Source organism: Eubalaena glacialis, chromosome 10, assembly GCF_028564815.1.
Source record: "Eubalaena glacialis isolate mEubGla1 chromosome 10, mEubGla1.1.hap2.+ XY, whole genome shotgun sequence".
Classification (NCBI taxonomy): domain Eukaryota; kingdom Metazoa; phylum Chordata; class Mammalia; order Artiodactyla; family Balaenidae; genus Eubalaena; species Eubalaena glacialis.
Window position 1 is genome coordinate 114,393,111 of NC_083725.1, and position 17,953 is coordinate 114,411,063.

The 17,953-nt window shown below is 57.1% G+C and overlaps 1 protein-coding gene across 3 annotated transcripts in view; it reads right to left on the reverse strand.

Moving 5' to 3' along the window:
• Window positions 1-17,953, reverse strand: part of MACROD1 (mono-ADP ribosylhydrolase 1) — a 152,516-nt gene that overhangs the window by 126,235 nt on the left and 8,328 nt on the right. For all 3 annotated transcript variants that reach the window (XM_061203541.1, XM_061203540.1, XM_061203542.1), the window contains exons 2-3: window positions 15,175-15,276; window positions 14,414-14,530 (exon numbers count right to left, since the gene is read on the reverse strand). In XM_061203541.1, coding sequence (XP_061059524.1) covers window positions 14,414-14,530; window positions 15,175-15,276 — 219 coding nt within the window. The remainder of the gene's footprint in view (window positions 1-14,413; window positions 14,531-15,174; window positions 15,277-17,953) is intronic.

Genomic DNA, 17,953 nt, shown 5'->3' on the forward strand with positions numbered 1-17,953 from the left:
GTGCATATCAATACTTCCAGCCTTTGCCTCTTCTCCAGCCATGGAGAATGATGTCTCTTATTTAGATTCGGCTTTTCCTGATTGCTGGCGAAGTTCTGCGTCTTTTCACTTGTTTACTGCCCATTTGTTTTTCTCCAACCGGGAATTGCCTGTCCATATCTTTTGCCCACTTTTCTTATTGATTTGTAGGAGCGCTTCGCATATCAAGAGAGAAGTAGAGAAGCAGCCTTCGCCTGGGGCAGACCCTCAGGGCCTCCCTTGAGGGTCCTCAGGCCCAGGAAAAGGGGGAGGATTTGCGTGGGCTTCTGAGTGCTCCCACTGCATCTCTACACCCTGCCCAGCTCCCAGGGGGCCAACTCTGCTCAAAGGTGAAGCACCTTCTGCAGGTGGGAGCCCCTGCCAGGTCTGCATCTCAGCTGGCAAAACCCAGGCTTATTTTTTACTGCACTGAGAAGTCTACACTGCCAGTAGCTGGCAGGGTGCCCCGGATGGCACCTGAGGGGAGCCAGCTGGTATAGCTGGGCATCCAGGAAGAAGGGATGACCATCCCAGCCCAATTCAGCGGGACCCAGCCGACAAAAGAGGCAAGTCCCAAAGCCTCAGGCTGACCCTCCCAACAGAATTCCAGGGCCCCCTCTGGTGCACACCATCCCGGCCCCCCTTCCAGCTATGACAGTCCCCAAAGAGTGACCCAGGCGTGGAGGACACATGTGAGCCCTGCCCCTTCACCCTCAGCCATCTGACCTTTCAGGGCTAGAAGCAAACCTGTGGTTCATTCCCCTCCGGTGCTTTCCACATTTCAGCAGACAAACAATGCAGGCCATAAAACTGATTTCCAAAGCCTATAAAGGCAATAACATTTAGGGAGCCAGGAAAAAAAAACAACCCTCCTTTCCCGGAGTAATGGCTGCCGAGAGTTCTCGTGGGGCCCTTTCAGTAGCTGGGGTGGCAGACGCGGGGACCAGCCCACAGACCTCCCTGCACCAGGTGGTAAATGACCGCTCAGCACGTGTTCCGACAGGGCCACAGCAGCCAGGGAGGCTGCAAACTTCCCACTTATCTTTTCCGACTGCCCTGAGCCCAGCTGCACTGGCTCCCCAAAACCAGGGAGGGCTCACTGGCACCCTGTGACCACCCCTCTCCCACCCGCCACTAAGCTCCTGGCAGAAGAGTCAGACTGCAGATTGCAGGCCACCTGGTGCCGGCCAAGGTCACCCCCCTGCTCTGCGCCATGCTTGGGTGAGCCTCCCAGGAGGACAAACAACACCGCCACAAAGGTGGCCACAATGACCTCTGCATGACAGAAGGGGGGGTTCCCTGGCCTCCCCCAAGCTCTCCAAATACCCCCATCCTGGGCTGACACCATGCCCACTCACCAGACACCTAGAACTACGAGTGGTTGCCATGAGCCCACTGCCCCTCATTCATTCATTCACTCACTCACTCATTCAAAGGTGATGTGACAGAGAGGAAAGTACCCAGGATCTGGTTCAAGCTTCCGGACTGTCTGGAGACAAGTCACTTAATATCCCAGCACCACTGCTTCCCAACCTGAAAAGCGGGAATACTAAAAGCCAGCTCCCAGGTCATTGTTATGATGATTATCCTGGGCTCAGAGAACTGCTGGAAGAGGAGGGGACCAAGGTCTGGGTCTGTGGGGCAGGAGGCTGGGTCAGGTCTGAGGGCAAAGTGCCAGGGGCAGGTCTGCCAGTCAGAGGGGAGGGGGCCTGTCTGGACACAGGGGGATAGTCAAAATGACCCCAACAGTCCCTTCCAAACAAGGATGAAACAGGGTCGGAGGACAGGGCATCCAGGCCCTAAAAATCCCACCCTCAGGGCAAATCCATTGTGCAGCCAACAGATCCACAGACAAGGGTAAGGGAGGGACCCCCTCCCCCTGGGGACTGTGGGGACCCCCTCTCAGAAGTCATTCCCCCTCCTTCTCCTCCAGGATCAAAGCACATTGTGACATGGAATTAGCCGCAAGCTCAGCCTCCGGCTTAACCACAAACAGGTGGAGAGAAGTGAGTATCTTCTAACCAAGGACGCCCCCCACAAAGGGGCCCCCAGAGTCTCTGTGGGAGCACGAGAGGTAGGGAGGTGGGGTGCCAGCCCATGGGAGCTTGGGGTGGGCTCCGAGGGCCTCTCCAGGCTGGCTGTGGGGCTGAGAGGAGGCATTTGCATGGAGAGCCTCTGTGGCTCTGGAATTTATGCAGCTGCCTGTGTGATTCCTAAGGCGAGACAAATCTCCAGGCCGCTTTTCTCAGCAGGAACAAGTCTTTTCTTCAAATTGATGGTGACACATTTTTAAACTCCGATATTAAGGAGGGAAAGATTTTGCCGCCCCCCCGGGGGCAACCCTTATTAGTCACTGGCTCATCTGAGAGAAGTCACAGTGGCGGACCCAGTGGGCCTGCACAAGTCAAGAGGCCCAGAGGCCAGGCCGTTGACAAGGGAATGGACAGCGACAAAAGAGAGGGCAGAGGGGCCTCCCAAGTCCGGAGCAAAGCACTTAGAGATGGCGCTCTGGAGCAAGGGATGAAGCATCTGTAGGGATAATAAAGAAGAGTTGGTAAGGGTGATAGAGGGAGACAATGGAGGGAAAAGGGACAGAGTAGAAAGAGAAAGAGGCATTAAGCTGAAATATAAATGGATTTCCAAGTTTAGAGTTACAGAACCTAAAATCTTGTTTCCCTTTTTGCTATGGCTGCCAGGAAGCTCAAGGCCACTTTTCATATTCAGTTGCAATAGACTTGTTACAATGGCCTAGCTTTGAGGTGTCTTCTGGGCGGGGCCAAGGTAAGTGTCAGGAGCCAAGCTGACCAAGCAGCCCCCAAAAGCATAAAATACAAGGGCATGGTCCCTCAGTAGACCAGACACCAGCATCCCAAGGCAGGAGGTAGGGCTGAGCAGACCCAGGAACCAGGCAAGAGGCCAGCAGGTCAGAAAGCACGTGCAAAGAGCATCCAGGCCAAAGGGTTCCAGGTGTGGCCAAGAGCACGGGGCACATTCTTATTGGATGCCCAGGTCAGCATCCTCCTTGTCACTTGTTTCTTTTTATTCCTGTTTTAATCCTTCCCCGGTTTTACTATATCTGTTTTTCAATGGAAACAGGTAGATTAAACATTTTTTAAAAATAAATTCCAGCTCAAACGCCCACTTGCTCAGTGATAACAGTCACCATTTATTGAGTTCCAGTGACTTGCCAGGCATTTGCATGCATCTCCGTCCTCCAAACCACCTTCGGAGGGGGCAATCACTCTCCCAGGTTTACAGACGAGAAAACCGAGGCTCAGAGGGGAGGTGTATCCTGGTCAAGGTCACAAGAGCTCCTAAGTGGCCACAGCAGCCCTGGACCCTAACACGCCCCCACTCCCACCCCCTGAGCCCCAGGGCCAGCACCCTATTCTACGCACCAGAGGGGGCTCCCATCTGCCTTGTTAGGAGGGAGATGAGGCTGAGTCAAGGTCAAGGCCAGGGAGGCCAAGAGGTGGTCAGATGACCCACAGAATTCCATCACCAACACTCTGGTCCCCTCCCTGTCAAACCCCAAAGCTTCAGCCACAACCTGCCCCACCTTTGCGTGACCCGTGAGCCTCACCAGAAAGTTCCCTGCCAGCTGCCAAGCAGGCCTTAGCTCCTTTGACAGAGCTGTAAGGCTCCCGTCACAAATGTCAATTCTGGGCCATTTGCTTCGTAGATTTTAATGTTCCTGTTTCTCCTCAACATCCTCAGCAAGGTAGCTCTTGCTTTTCAAAAGGGATGTGGCGTTTGATGATGTTTAAACCTACGTGAAATACAGCCAGGCAGCAATAATAAAACAGACTCGAGCCCTGCTGGTAGGGGGATGGCTGACAGCCGGGCCTCTCTCTTCCCACATGCTACGCAGCCACCGCAGCTAAGCTCCTATTTTTATGGCAATTACAATGTCCGAAGGGGGGAGACAGCAGCGAGGGGGAGGAGGAGGGTGGGTACCGCTGTACAGGACCACTTGTTGCCGCTGGGTGTGGGGTGCGGCTGATGGGGTTTTAATGGACCAAAGCGGGTGATGCCAGCCAGCCATGTCCACCCCCCGCTGCCACCCTCTCAGGGCCATCCAGGCTCACCGTCAAACCCGGGTCCACATCTCAGTACCTATCCTCCCCGGAGGCTGCAGCCCAAGCTCCTGGTTCCCAAGTCCTCACTGGCTCCTGACACTCCCACAAGGACATAAATATCTGTGGTCCCTCCCCTGCCCGACGTGCAGGCAGCAGGAGTTCCCGCCACTGTGCCCACTGGGCAGCCTGCTTTCACCCAGCGGTCCTCGGCAGAGATGAGTTGTTAGTTCCTGTCCTTTTGTGTCCCTCCTGGGGAACTGCTGTGCAGACATTCTTGGACGGCCCCCGCCACGGATGGGCACCGGCCATGTGCCAGCCCTGTCCGGGGATGGAGACCAGGGGTCAGTGGACCCTGCCCCTGCCCTCCAGGGGCTCCAGTCTAGTGGGTGGTGCAGTGAGATACTTCACTAATAAGAACAGTACTTATCATTTACTGAGCCCCTCCAGCGCGCAAGGCATTACAGGCACTAACTCATTTTTTCCTCTTAATCCTCCCATAAGGTGCACATGTGGAAACTGAGGCCCGGAGAAGCAGCTAGTGGAACCACATTTTACCCCAATCTATCAATATTTTGTGAGTTGGCTCTGAGGCCAGCCCGTGCCACACCCGTGGGGGGCTTCCAGCCCAGGCCTGGCTCCAGGACCCCCCAGGACAGCTGCACCCCTTCCACAAGTGATCAGTCAAGATTACAGGGGGGAGATTCCCTGGTAGTCCAGTGGTTAGAACTCCTCACTTTCACTGACGAGGGCATGGGTTCAATCCCTGGTTGCGGAACCAAGATCCCACAAGCTGCTCAGCGTGGCCAAAAAAAAAAAAAAAAAAAAGATTGCAGGGAAAGGGAACCCATGACGCAGTCACTGCACCCACGTGAAACACGGCTGCCAGCAGGGCCTGAGGAAACAATGAGTAGAAATAATTTGCAAAATAAATAAATGAGCCCCAAAGGTGAGCTTCTGAAATGCAAGAAGACCCCGAGGAGGGGAGAGGAAGGGAGGGCTGGAGGCTACAGGTGGCTTCAGGTCTGCCAGCTCAGGCTCAGGCGAGGCAGCCAAGCTCTGAAGGAGAGCTTCAGTCAACACCCCACCTCCTGGGCCCCGGCGGAGAGGGAACATCCCCTGTCCTGGGCTGTTCCCATGTGACACACACACCATTCCCGACAGAAGGCAGAGCAGACACTGACAGTCCTGCCACAGAGGGGAGGGGGGCTCGCCCTCCTGCCCTGCGTGCTCATGGTCAAGAGACCCCAAATCCAAAAGACTGGGGGTCAGGAAGGGCCCTCCTCACCTCCCTGGGCCCAGCAAGTGCTCAGCTCACCACAGGGAGGACGGGAAGGCGGTGCCCTCGACATCCCCTGACCCAGCCCTACTGAGGGCTGGTGCACAGCAGTCCTGGTTCCACGGGTCTGAGCTGCCCTCCCAGAGAAGCAGCAACAGCAGCGGGCCCAGAGCTGGCATTTCTTGGGTTTCCTCTATCCCAGACGTCGCCGTGCTGAGCGAATTGTCTCCTTTCAAACTCACGATGAGGGACTTCCCGGTGGTCCAGGGGTTAAGACTCTATACCCCCAATGCAGGGGGCCCGGGTTCCATCCCTGGTCAGGGAACTAGAGCCCGCACGCCGCAGCTAAATCTCCCGCACGTGGCAACAAAGATCCCGCAGGTGGCAACGAAGACCCTGCGTGCTGCACCTAAGACCTGGCTCAGCCAAAATAAATAAATAAATATTTAAAAAACAAACAAACTCACAATGACCCAGGACGTGGGTCCTAATGCACTTTTTTTTTTTTTTGGCTGCACTGGGTCTTCGTTGTTGCGCGCAGGCTCTCTCTAGTTGTGGAGAGAGGGGGCTACTCTTCGTTGCGGTGCGCGGGCTTCTCATTGCGGTGGCTTCTCTTGTTGCAGAGCACAGGCTCTAGGCGTGCGGGCTTCAGTAGTTGTGGCACGTGGGCTCAGTAGTTGTGGCTCACGGGCTCTAGAACGCAGGCTCAGTACTTGTGGTTCACGGGCTTAGTTGCTCTGCGGCATGTGGGATCTTCCCGGACCAGGGATCGAACCTGTGTCCCCTGCATTGGCAGGCAGATTCTTAACCACTGCGCCACCAGGGAAGCCCCCTAATGCACTTTTATACCCGTTTTACAGACGAGAAAACCAAGGCTCAGAAAGGTGAAGGGGCTTGCCTGAGGCCACACAGCTGGTGCACAGTGGAGCCGGGACTCATACCCAGGACTCCAACTCCCAATTTCAATGTCCTGTAATGGAGACTCCAGAGCGGGTGGGGCTGTCTGGAGATTGGGAGGTGAGGAAGCGGGGGCTGGATCCTTTCACTCTCTTTTAGGTCATATTATGTCCTAGAGGCCACCCCAAGTTGGGACCAGGGCAGGTCCCACCCAGGAGTCCCCAGAGCCAGGCTCTGGTGTGTGTGTAAGCCCACCCTAGGGGTCTGGAGAGAGCAGATTCATCTCAACACCCCCACAAACAGCACTGTCTGCACAGAGCTTTGTGTTGAGAGGGAGGGAGGGCGACCCCAGTTCCTGGGGGAAATCCATGGCTTTCACGTGCTGTGCCAGGCCCCCTTCACCTCCTAGGGACACAGGGTACCCGTGCGTTAAACGGCGGGCAAGACACAGCCTCCTGGGGAGGCCCGAAGCTGGCTGGGCAGCCCTTTGCCAAGGCACTGGAGGATCATTCCGGGAGAGCGATCCAAGGGCTGCAGATCTAGCCCTTTTCATGCTTGGCCAATTTAATGGTCCCCATTAATTTCAAAACACACACATTCTCACAAGCTCCAGGCTCCTCAGCTCAGTGCTTGGGGTGGAGAGCACGTCAGGGACACAGGCCGGCACACTGGTGTGGGTGCTAAAGGCTGGCAGCCTCAAGGACGAGATGAGCCGGACAGAAAGGGCTCAGGGCCCCTCAGCAGGGGGTGGTGGGCAGCGGAGCCCTACCTGCGTTTCCTGACTATTTGTGTGTTGTGATGGGGAGAAAAAGGCCCAGGAGAAAGGGCAGTGCTGGGAGTTAGGAAGGCCTGCTTTGCCACTTCCCTGCTATGTGACCCTGAGCAGGTCACCGTCCCTCTCTGGGCTTCAGATGCTCCCCTGTCTTCCCTACAAGACTGAAAATGCCTTGGCGGCAGGCACTGGGTCAGTTAGCCTCACACTGAGCCAGGAACCTCACAAGCAGCCCTCACAAGCAGCAGTCTGCCACTGCCCTCACCTGCATGATGCTTTAGTCCCGTCCAGCCCTGGCTTCTATGACCAACCAAGAGGGGCTGCGTGGGGTCTGGGCTGGGGCAGGGGGAGGGGGCCCAGAGGGGATCACTGGTTCATCCAGTCCCTCCTGCTGTCTGACCAACTCTCAAGGACATCTGATCACTCATTCATTCAACAAACATTTACTGAGTCTCAGGACAAAAGATCATTGGGTCCAAGGTCCATTGCCCACTGTCACGTTCCCTATGGAAGGACAGGAACAATCTGGCTACTAAAGGGAAACTTGGGAGAAGATCTTGGGGCAGAAGGACCTTCCAGGATCCTCAAGTCCCACCCATCGGCCAGAGCTCGGCTCACTGGCCCAGGCCCTGCGAGCCCTTGAGGGAATCCCAATAATTCAGGAGGGATCCATCATTTATGAATTTATGTAACCGCTTCTCGACCTTGTGGAAATGAGCCTCCCTCCTCCGGCAGTGGTGGAAATCAGGCCTTGGCACAGTCTTTGGTGTCCCGGGCTTTCTAATGTGGGGAGGCCTGCACCCCAGGCCTCCCAATCCACTCAGCCCCTCACCCCCAGACTGGACCCAGAGGGAACTTCTGAAAAAGCAAACGTGACGGCATCCTTCTCAAACCCAAGTCTTAAAGATGAGGGTTTGATTCCTGGCTCGGCCTTTTACCCAGCACTGTGGTCCCATACATGCCTCAGTCTCCTCATCTGTAAACTGGGGGAATATTATTGCCTGCCTCAGAAATGAGGTGATATGTCCAGTGTGGGGGCAGCCCCTGGCCCAGAGGGAACACACAGTAACACACTACCCCCACCCAGAAGCAGGGCTTGGTGGGGTGCTCAGGGCAGGGACTGGGGCACAGGACAACCAAGTAGCCGCAGGAGCAGGAGCCCACCACGAGGCCTCATGGGGCCAATGAACCCGGACCCATCTTTTCTGCACTGACCACCCAGTCCCCATCCCGCTTCTCTGTTTCCCTGTAGTGAGGACAGATGGCAGCAGACCCACTCTTGGGACCCAAAATTTTAAACCAGAAAAGAAAAGGGAACAAAGAGAAGGTATTCCCAGCTACCCACAAAAAAAGTGGGGGTGGGGATTTCCTGGAGGCTCTTCAGTCTGGCAAACCTTCCCTACCTGTGCCACTACTGTTTAGCTGTGTGGCCTTAGGTAAGTTGCTTCAAGTCTCTGAACCTCAGTTTCCCATTGACACCGTAGGGCTGATATAATAACACCAGGAGGCTAGGAGAGGTAGCATGGGGGGTGGATACAGCCTAGACCTAGAGGGAGCCCCTCAGCTCAGGACCCACCACGGCTCATTCCAAGCCCCCCAGAGCTTCCCCTGAGTCCCACCTGCCTCACCCTCCCTGCCAGTGCTCTCCCTCTCTCCCCTTAGAATGTCCTTGTCCAACTTCTAACTCAGATCTCTACTTCTCAGCTCAAGCACTGCCTCCTCCAGGCAGCCCTCCAGATTGCCTCCCACCCTTGCAGGTGTGATTCCCATCCCTCATGCACTTTGCTGTCCCTTCCATTCATATTTTTCACTCTGCATTTGGGAATTGAGATTGAGTCTTCTGTAGCCCAGGACCTACCCCAATGCCTGGTGCACAACAGGTCTGCCATGTACGCCTGCTGATCGAATGAATGAAAGGCTACACATGAGCTTGAATTCTGACTCAGTCACCTGCCGAGCTGGGGCATGTTATCTCCTTCTTGAGCCTCAGTTTGATCACCGAAAATGGGGATCAGAGTCCTGCCTGCTTTGCGGGGATGCCAAGTGGGCGGCATGGAGGGAGTGGCCGGTCTCACCTGTGCTCCCCAGGGGCAAGGGCCCAGGGAGTCTTCCGTGGCTCACAGGTTCCCGCCCACCCTTCTTGCCCACTGCGAAGAGGCTGCTGCTGAAGGTAGCTGTGGAGGCCCGGCCTCAGTAAACACATTTAAATCTGAAGTGACAGGTAAAGCGATTTACGGAGAGAGTTCAGCGTCAGATCACTTCCCACAAGGCGGTCGGCGTCCCTCGGCCCCCCTGCTTGCTAGTCCAACAAGGCGGTCTCTAAATCACTGACTCCCAGCAGTGGCCCAGGGACAGCCAGGGGGCCAGGCTCCTCCGGGCCCTCCTGGCAGCAGAAGGGATGAAGCAAGGGCTTTGGCTGGCTTGCGGAGACGAGGGTGATAGAAGCAGCTGACAGATTTTCACAGATCAAAGCCCCAAGACTTAAGGAAACAGAGCACCACTTCATGCCTTACTTTAAATAAATAAGCAACTTAAAAAAACTCCCAGTGAGGCCAGCCTGTCGCTGTGAAACATGGCTTCCCACCTGTTCTGCACGGCCCGGCCCACATGCCGGGGCCCCTCAAAGGCTCCCCTGACCCTCCTCGCCTCCCGCGCCCTCTTTGCAGGATTAATTGGTCCCTGAGGCGACGCGTGGCACTCTGTTCAGACCTCGCTTCCAGTGCTTTGTCACATTATATTCTACTTAGTTTCTCTCATGCTGACTTTCCAATACTAATTTACAGGGGCTTACTATGTGCCAACCCTGGGGTGGGGCCAACGATGCTCCATTTTTCAGATGGGGAAATAGAGGCCTGGAGACGCCTGACCGGAGGCTACAGCACGGCAAGCGGGAGTGCTGGGATTCCCACCTAGCTCCTGGCCTCTGTGCCCATGGCCTTGACTCAGTGGCCTGGGACAGCTTTGCAGTTTAATATTCCTTCTGTCTTTGCACAAAGCATCACATTCATCCCTGCTCTGTCCCGTTATGCCCTGAAGGCCAAAGCCGGCAGCCGGACCCTGGACTGGCCAAGAATGGGGGTCTTTCTTTGTGCCAGGACATTTCCTGCCTGGGATTCAGCTGTCTGTCAGGAACTAGGGGCCCACAAGCACAGGTTTGGTAAGCTGGCAAACTCAAGGGCATGGAAGGGACCCTGTCAAGGTCATGCTGCCTCTCCCCATAGTCCCCACCATTCCGTGGCAGAGAGAAGACATAAACACTCCAGAAGCTGAGGCACCCCCCAGACCCAAGCTTTCTCTGGAGGAGATGCTAGGCCTGGCTCTCCCTAGACACAGCCTGGGGGACGTGGGGCCGAGCTGGAGAGGCAGGCGCTGCCCCAGAGAATCTCCTGCTCCAGAATGGGGGCTGCAGGGGCTTCCTGGCTTATCTCACCAGCGTGGCAGCCCAATTTAATTAAGATGGATGCAGTGTGCCCCCGTGGGCAGGAGCCGTGGCCAGCACAGATGGCAGGAGCCTGAGACTCTCCAGACTCTGCCCGAGCAAGTGGCCTCAGCTGGCAGCCACTGGGGCAAGACCAAGGATGGCCCGGGGAGGCCTGCACTGCCCCTGGGGGCTTGAGAGGGTTTGGTCCTGTCCCCTGTGACCTCATGCCCTGCCACCAGCCAGGCAAACATCCTTCTACTCTGTCCCAGCTCCCCTCCACATACCATATAACATACATCGTATTATACACACAACAAATCACACACATATCCACTATTACAAGCACATAATAGCACATACACCCCAATCACATATCAAATACCAACAGAGTGGGGTAAAAACCAGCCCTGGACTTCAAATGCCAGGGGTACAGTTGGGAAACTGAGTCTGATTTTCCAAAGTCCTGAGAGAGGCTGTGGGTGGAGTCACTCTGCGGGGAGGGGAGAAGTGAAGGGGGCAGGAAGGGAGGACACCCAGCCCCTGCCCTCTCCAAGGACCCCCAGGGTCATCCCTAGGGATGGGAAGAGCGCCTGCGTGGCTGGAGACACCCCCGAGACACAGCTCTTCAGGATGGAGGGGTTCTGGGGGTGCTGACCGCTTTCTCGCACAGGCCCTTCCCAGCCCCCTGCAGGCCTCCCCCTCCACGGTCCCTGCAGCTGGAGCAAGGCCCAGGCAGCGATGGCATCTTCCCTACCCTTCCCCATCTGGCCTCAGGGACAAAGAGAGACTCCCCGCCCCCCACCCCGTCCCGAGAAAATCCAGAAGCTCCACAGTGGACCTCAAGCCCCCAGCCCTGTCCGACCCACATGGCTCCCCATGGGCCACAGACCCTGGCGGGGCCAACACTGCCCCTGACTTCAAAAATAAAAATTAAAAAATTCCCACCCCGAGATAATTGCTCGCTCCTTTTCCTCATTGTGGTGGCTCCGCGGTCGGCGCTGAGAAGCAATTATTCAGGGCTAATGATTATAATCAAGTCAAATAGAATTTAATGGACACGTATTCTCTTCCTGCTTGAAACTTTACATATGAATTAAGCACATGTGGGTTTCACGAGGCACAGACCAGATTTATGCAGCCCTGAAAAGCCCCGCGTTGCCGCGACTTTTATTCCGCTAATAAACAGGCTGATTTACGGGCTCTGCTGCGCGCAGGAACCGCGATCTCTGCTGCCCCCTGGTGGGCGGCGGCCCCAGGCCATGGCGGGGGGCCCCAGGGAGGATGCTGGAGGGTACCAAAACCACCAAAGACCCCCGAGGTCTGATTAGTGCCAAGGCCACCCAAACACCGGGCTGGGAAAACCTGCAGGGAGGGTCCGCAGGGGATGCAGGCTCTGTGTGGGAGCTCTGGATCCAGGGCCCGCCTCAGCCGTTTTTGGGGGTTCCAGGCAGGTTCTGGGTCCTCCCTGCTATGAGACTCTTTCCAGAAAAAAAGGAGATCCCGGGAAGACACACCAGGAGGTATTTAGTAAACTGAGGCAGGCAGGGGGAGGCATAGCTGCTCATTTGTAGGAGGTACCAGGATCCCTTGGCATCCCTGGGCCAGGGTTGACGTCCAGTGACTCTGCTGGCATCACTTCTAGCACCGACAACAGTGGTAGGCGCTGAGGGCTCTGTTCATGCCAGGGGCTGCATGAGCATCACTGTTCATGGGCATCAGACCCTAATATCCCCAACTATCCAGTGGGTGGGTTTCCCACCATTCCCATCATGCAAGCCCAGGCAGGTACATGGAGAAGGGGAGCCCCCAGAAAGACACAGCAAACACTGCCACGCCCAGCCCTGGCAAATCAAATGAAGCCAGGACCAAAGGGCTTCCCTGAGAGCATGAGAGGCTGACAGAGCTGCTGCACTCAGAGTCTGGCCAGGCACAAGGGCACTTAGGAAGAGCCATTAATCATGCCTGCAGCCCCGCGAGCAGGCTCCAGAGCCCCCACCCCACTCCATCTGCATTCTGCCCACACCCTGCCTTGGTCCCCACACCCTCCCTCCTGGCCGCCAACCATCAACCTGGCTGGGAAGGAGGTGATAAGATGCCCTACTTTTCCCTCTGGCCACTTTGCAGCTCAGGAAGAAAAGTACCAGTAGGGGGACTTCCCTGATGGCTCAGTGGTTAAGAATCCACCTGCCAATGCAGGGCACACAGGTTCGAGCCCTGGTCCGGGAGGATCCCACATGCCACGGAGCAACTAAGCCCGTGCGCCACAACTACTGAAGACCTCGTGCCTAGAGCCTGTGCTCCGCAACAAGAGAAGCCACTGCAATGAGAAGCACGCTCACCGCAACCAAGAGTAGACCCCGCTCGCCACAACTAGAGGAAGCCCGCGCACAGCAACGAAGACCCAACACAGCCAAAAATAAATAAATAAAATAAATAAATTTATTAAAAAAAAAAAAAAGTACCAGCAGGGCGCCCCCCACACCCTTGCCAGTGACTGACAGGGCCAAGGGCACTAGGCAGGGCAGCCTCGCGGCCTGTGGCAATGTCCCCTCAGCCGGGGCCCCAAGGCTTGGTCCTTCCACCTCAGGCCATCCCTCTGGGGTCCAGGCAGCAAGAATACCCTTCTCTCCTGGGCCACTATGACTTGACTCGTCTTAGCCCCGTGTCTCCCCAGATGGAGACCTTGCTGCTACCCACCATCCTAGTGGCCCAAGAGAAACACATCAGAGGAAGCACCAGCAGAAACCCAAAGGTGACCCCACCACCCCCTGCTCCGAGTCAGAACTCCTACCTTCCTGTGACTGGTCACCTGTGCGCTGAAACAGGCAATGAGGGGGGAGGGAACACCCCTGTGACCACACAGTTCTGCGAACATCAGCGGGGAGACATGCAGAGCAATGCCACTGCCGGAAATGCAACCCAGATCACAGACAAGCGGGCCCAGAGCGGATGAGCGGCCACCTCTCCCCTGGTCTCTCAAGCCCAGTCGCTTAAGCAAGACCAGCACAGGCACCACCAAGACCCAGAGTCACTGGGCCACTCCACGTCCTGGCCAGCACTGGGGTCAGCCACTGGCTGCAAGCCCAAGGGTGCGATGAAGGAGATTTGAGACGCTCCTGGGAGCGCCTGAGACTGCGCAGGTGGGGAGGGGCTAGCACAGTGGAGTTTCCCTATGAGTCAGAGCCCAAGACAAGGGGGTGTGCCCAGGTCTGCGAACCTTTCTCCAAGAAGGAGGCTGCATCCTGTGACACCTGGCAACCACAGAGGGGGGATTCGGCCCCCACTCGCCCTTGTCCTGTGAACCACCTGAGCACCTGCTGGACTTGACCGCCCCTTGACACACCACTCCTGACCTCAGCCAGACAACCACTGCCTGGGAGGAGAGCCGCCACCTTCCTCCCTCTCCCAAGACGGGAGAGACACAGCAGACTGCTCAACTCATCACAATAAACTGCCCAGCCCGCAAGAGCCGTTGCAGGAAGCTGACAGGGGTGCAGGGGCCTCTGCCCCCACCCTTCTTCTGACATGCTCCCCAACATGCTCCCTCGCCCACCCCAATTAGAAGGGGGGCTGGGAGGGCAGGAGGCGGAGGAAGGAAAGCACTGGTCAGGGGCATCTGCAGCCCCCAAGGTCGGACCACCCCATCTGGCCACCGCCTTCCTGGCAGGGCAGTCCGGCGCAATTCCAGCAGAGCTCTCTCCCTTACCAGCTGCTAATGGGTCTCAGAGCTTCGAGGCAGCTCAGCCAAGGCGCTCCTGACACAGCAGTCAGGGTTTCAAGGGGAGAGGAGTCCACGCTGCCGACACGCTGGGCTCCCGTGGCGCCAGCAGGCCACCTTCATCCAGCCACCCGAGCCTCAGTGGAGCCAGGTGGCATCCACGCGTGCCTGGCACAGTGACGAGGTGGCCACCCAGGTCTCTGGCTCAGGCTGGCCAGAAGCCCTCACTCACCGGCGTTGACGATGGCGTCCACCTCCAGCTTGGTGATATCGCCTCGGAACAGGGAGATCTTCTCGTTGAGCTGCTTGTCCTTCTTGTACTTGGGCTCCTCCACCTTCATGGTCACCCCTGGAACAAGCAGAGGCCGGGGGTGGGGTCACAGAGAGGTCCCCACTGCAGAGTGACCCACCAGTGGCCACCAGTCAGGCAAGCCACCATCAACTGCCCTCCACCTCCAGAGGCAATGTGCCACGCAAGGACCGATGACACGGTAATGACAGCCCACACTGACTAAGCACCTACTGTGTGCAGCACACACTCATCTCCTTGAATCTTCACAACGCTGCACACAGGTAGAGTATCAATGCCATCCATCCCCATTTTACACCCTAGGTAACTGAGGCCTAGGAGGGTTAAGTAACTTGGCCTGGGTTCCCGGTTACCAGGCCTGCAATTTGCAGGGCCTACATGCTCACCAGGACGCCGCACTGCAGGCCACTACACCAAGCAGCAAATCCCAGCTCCAGCGGCCACGGGATTGCAGGTCTAAGGCTCAGTTTCCCAATGGTATAATGGGGATAAAAACCAAGCCTGCCTCAGGCTGTGTTAATAATTAAATGAGGTGACACTGCAAAGTGCCCCGCACATAGCAAGCACTCATAAATGCTGCCGCCATGCTTCTTCTTGGCCTTGTCTTTATGATTCTCCCAAGATATGGGCCTGAAAGGACCACACACCACCCAGCCAGCTGGGCGCCCCAGCGCAGGGCCTACCTTTTGCCGCCTCCTTCCACGTCGGGATCTTCTTCAGCCTGACGAAGTCCCGGCAGAAGTAATGTTCCTCCCGCTGCTTGTCACTCAGGCCCTTCAGAAACGCTGCAGGGGCGGAGTGGGCAGGAGAGTCAGGCGGGCCAGGAGGGGAGCAGTCCAGGGGGCCTCCCCACCGCCCACAGGTCTCCTATCCTCACGGGGATGCTCGCCTCATCCAAGGATGCAAAGCAGCCCCGCACGCCCATCCTTCCCGCAAGCACACGGGGAGGGGCGCAGAAGGAGGGTCCCCTAGAAGAGCTTGCTGTGCCCTCTCTGTTAGGAGGGGAAATTGAGGCCCATGGAGGTGGAAGGTGTCTCTCAGGCACCACAGACCTGAGTTCAGAATTCAACTCTGCCGCTTTCCAGTTGCGTCCACACCTCTGGGTCCCTAATACCTTCAAGACAGCCCTTGCAGACTAATTTCAAGCTTACTCATACATGCTAAGGCCAGGCAGGTCGGTGGCACTGACTCAGTTACATCATCCATCAGTTACATCATCATCGTCGTTATTTGTAGGCAGCAGGACACAGGGAACCAGGACACCCGTGCTCCTCAAAGAGCCACAGAACCAAGCGGGTCTGGTGCCCGTTTGTGACAAACCCCCTGCATTGGCAGAGGGCTCCCCGCGGAGAGATGCCCGCTGGGGTGAGTCATGGATCAAGGGAGTGGCTGGAATTGTCCCCATTTTACAGATAAAGAAACAGGCTCAGGAAGGTCAGGAAGCCACCCGTGGTCATACAGCTAGTGAGTGGGAAGCCAGGCCCCCCCATCCACTCACAGACTCTGGGTCCACCCAGGCTGGTTCCCCTGCTGGGCCTGGTCTTCCCTTTGGGCGGCCCCAGGCAGGGGAGCATCTCTCCAGAGCAGCAGTCCAGGCTCGCGGCTCGTGGGCTCCCCCTGCCGGCCTGAGGCCACCAGGGCAGCCAGGCTCTCAGCCCAGCCTTCTCCTCCTCCACCACACACTCCCCAGATGCAGCAGCCCCCGGTGACCACCAGGGGAGGGGGGACAACAAAGAGGAAAGACCACAGTCAAGGAACCCAAAAAGCATCAGAAAATGTGCAGAGGTAGGAGGGCAATTAGAGGGGGTAGGGGGAGAGGTAGGGTCTGTCTGCTGGAGCCTTCTGTGGAAAGGCAGAGACGGACAGATATTCAAGAGACAGGTGGGTCCCCCACATGTGCCTCTGCCCTGCCACAGTCAGTCCATCCAAGCCTCTGCTCCTCAAGATGCCCGAGGAGCCTGGAAAGGGCCCCGTTCACAGTCCAGCTCAACACCGTAGGGAATTATTACAAAAAGCTCGTTACACCTTGAATCTGCTTACACCAACTCCAGCTCAAGATAGAACCACACTCTCCGGCAGCCACTTCCCACCCCCTTCCCTAGACACCCATCACACGCAGGTCCTACACGTGGTGCTGGGGATCCAACCCCCAGCAATGCAGACGTGGTCCTGGCCCTCGTGAATTTATAATGCAGCAGGGGAGACAGAGGCTGACCAGGCTTTACCCAATCAAGCAAGCAATCCAAATTCCAAGAAGTGCTATGGAAGGGACGCTCGGGGACTGGGTGAGGAGGTAGCCGGACCCCCAGTCCAGGGGGGCTTAGCGGAGACTGGGAAGAGGACTGAGAGGTAGCCAGGGTAGGGAAGGGTGTTCCACCATCCGGAACAGCATGTTCGAGGTCCTGGGTGGGTGCAATCCAGGGTATGGGGCAGGGGGCAAGCACGGGGGGAGAATATGCTGAGGGGAGACAGGGGCACCCAAATCAGATTAAAAATGCTTCCACCAGGTAGAGATTAAGAATCCCCCCACAGCAGTGCCATTCTCATTCTTTCTAAGAGGCAAGGGTATCCAGCGTGGATGGTACCCAGCGTGGACAGTCCCCTCTGTCACTAGAGTCCCTGGATGCTCACCCATTTCCCAGCCTCCTTCTCAAGGGTCTGCCCTCCCCATGATCTGAGAAACGGGCCAAGAGCTCCTACTTTAAACGCTCCTTTCTTTGTGTGTTGGGGGGGGTGGCGGTGGGGGGGATGGTGCTGGTATTTGAAGGAACTGAAGTGCTTCTCCAAGCCTTGCTTGTCTTCTGTAAAATGGGGGCACAGAAAGCTCCCCTGCGTTAAATGAGAAGCAGAACGGGCTTAGCTGGGCACAAAACAAAGCACTCAGCTGCCGGCAGACGGTACCACCAAGCAAAGAACGGGCTCGGCTCCACCAGGCTCTGCCCCTCCCTGGCAGTCTGAATACAGATCAGTCAGTTAACAGACATTTACTGAGGACCCACCATGCACCAAACCTGGGAGGCGAGGTGAGGTCTGGGGCCTGACCGAGCAGAGGGGCGGCCGGGACAGCTTCCTGGAAGAGGTACCCCCAGTTTCTCTGGTCTGCCCCAGGAGCTGCAAATCGCTCGAGAAACTCCCAGCAACCAAGCAGAGGCTCCCTCTAAATTCTTCATCTTCCCCAGGTGGCCACTGCAGCTGCTCTTTTGGAAGCGGGTGCCCCCTCCCCCTTCTCCCTCTCCCGAGGCTCCTCCGCTTGTCCTCCTGGCCATCCATCCGGCGGATGCTGCCTCCCCCTCCCACCAAGGCGGAAACACCCCTCCACACCTGCCCGTACCTCGTTCTCCCTCCCTCAGGTCACTGGGCACGAAGGTCCTTCCTCCCAGCCGAGGCCGCCCAGCTCACCTTCCCAAGGACTCACTCCTGCGGCTCCCCCTCCACTGGACTGTCCTGCCTGCCCTCAAACAC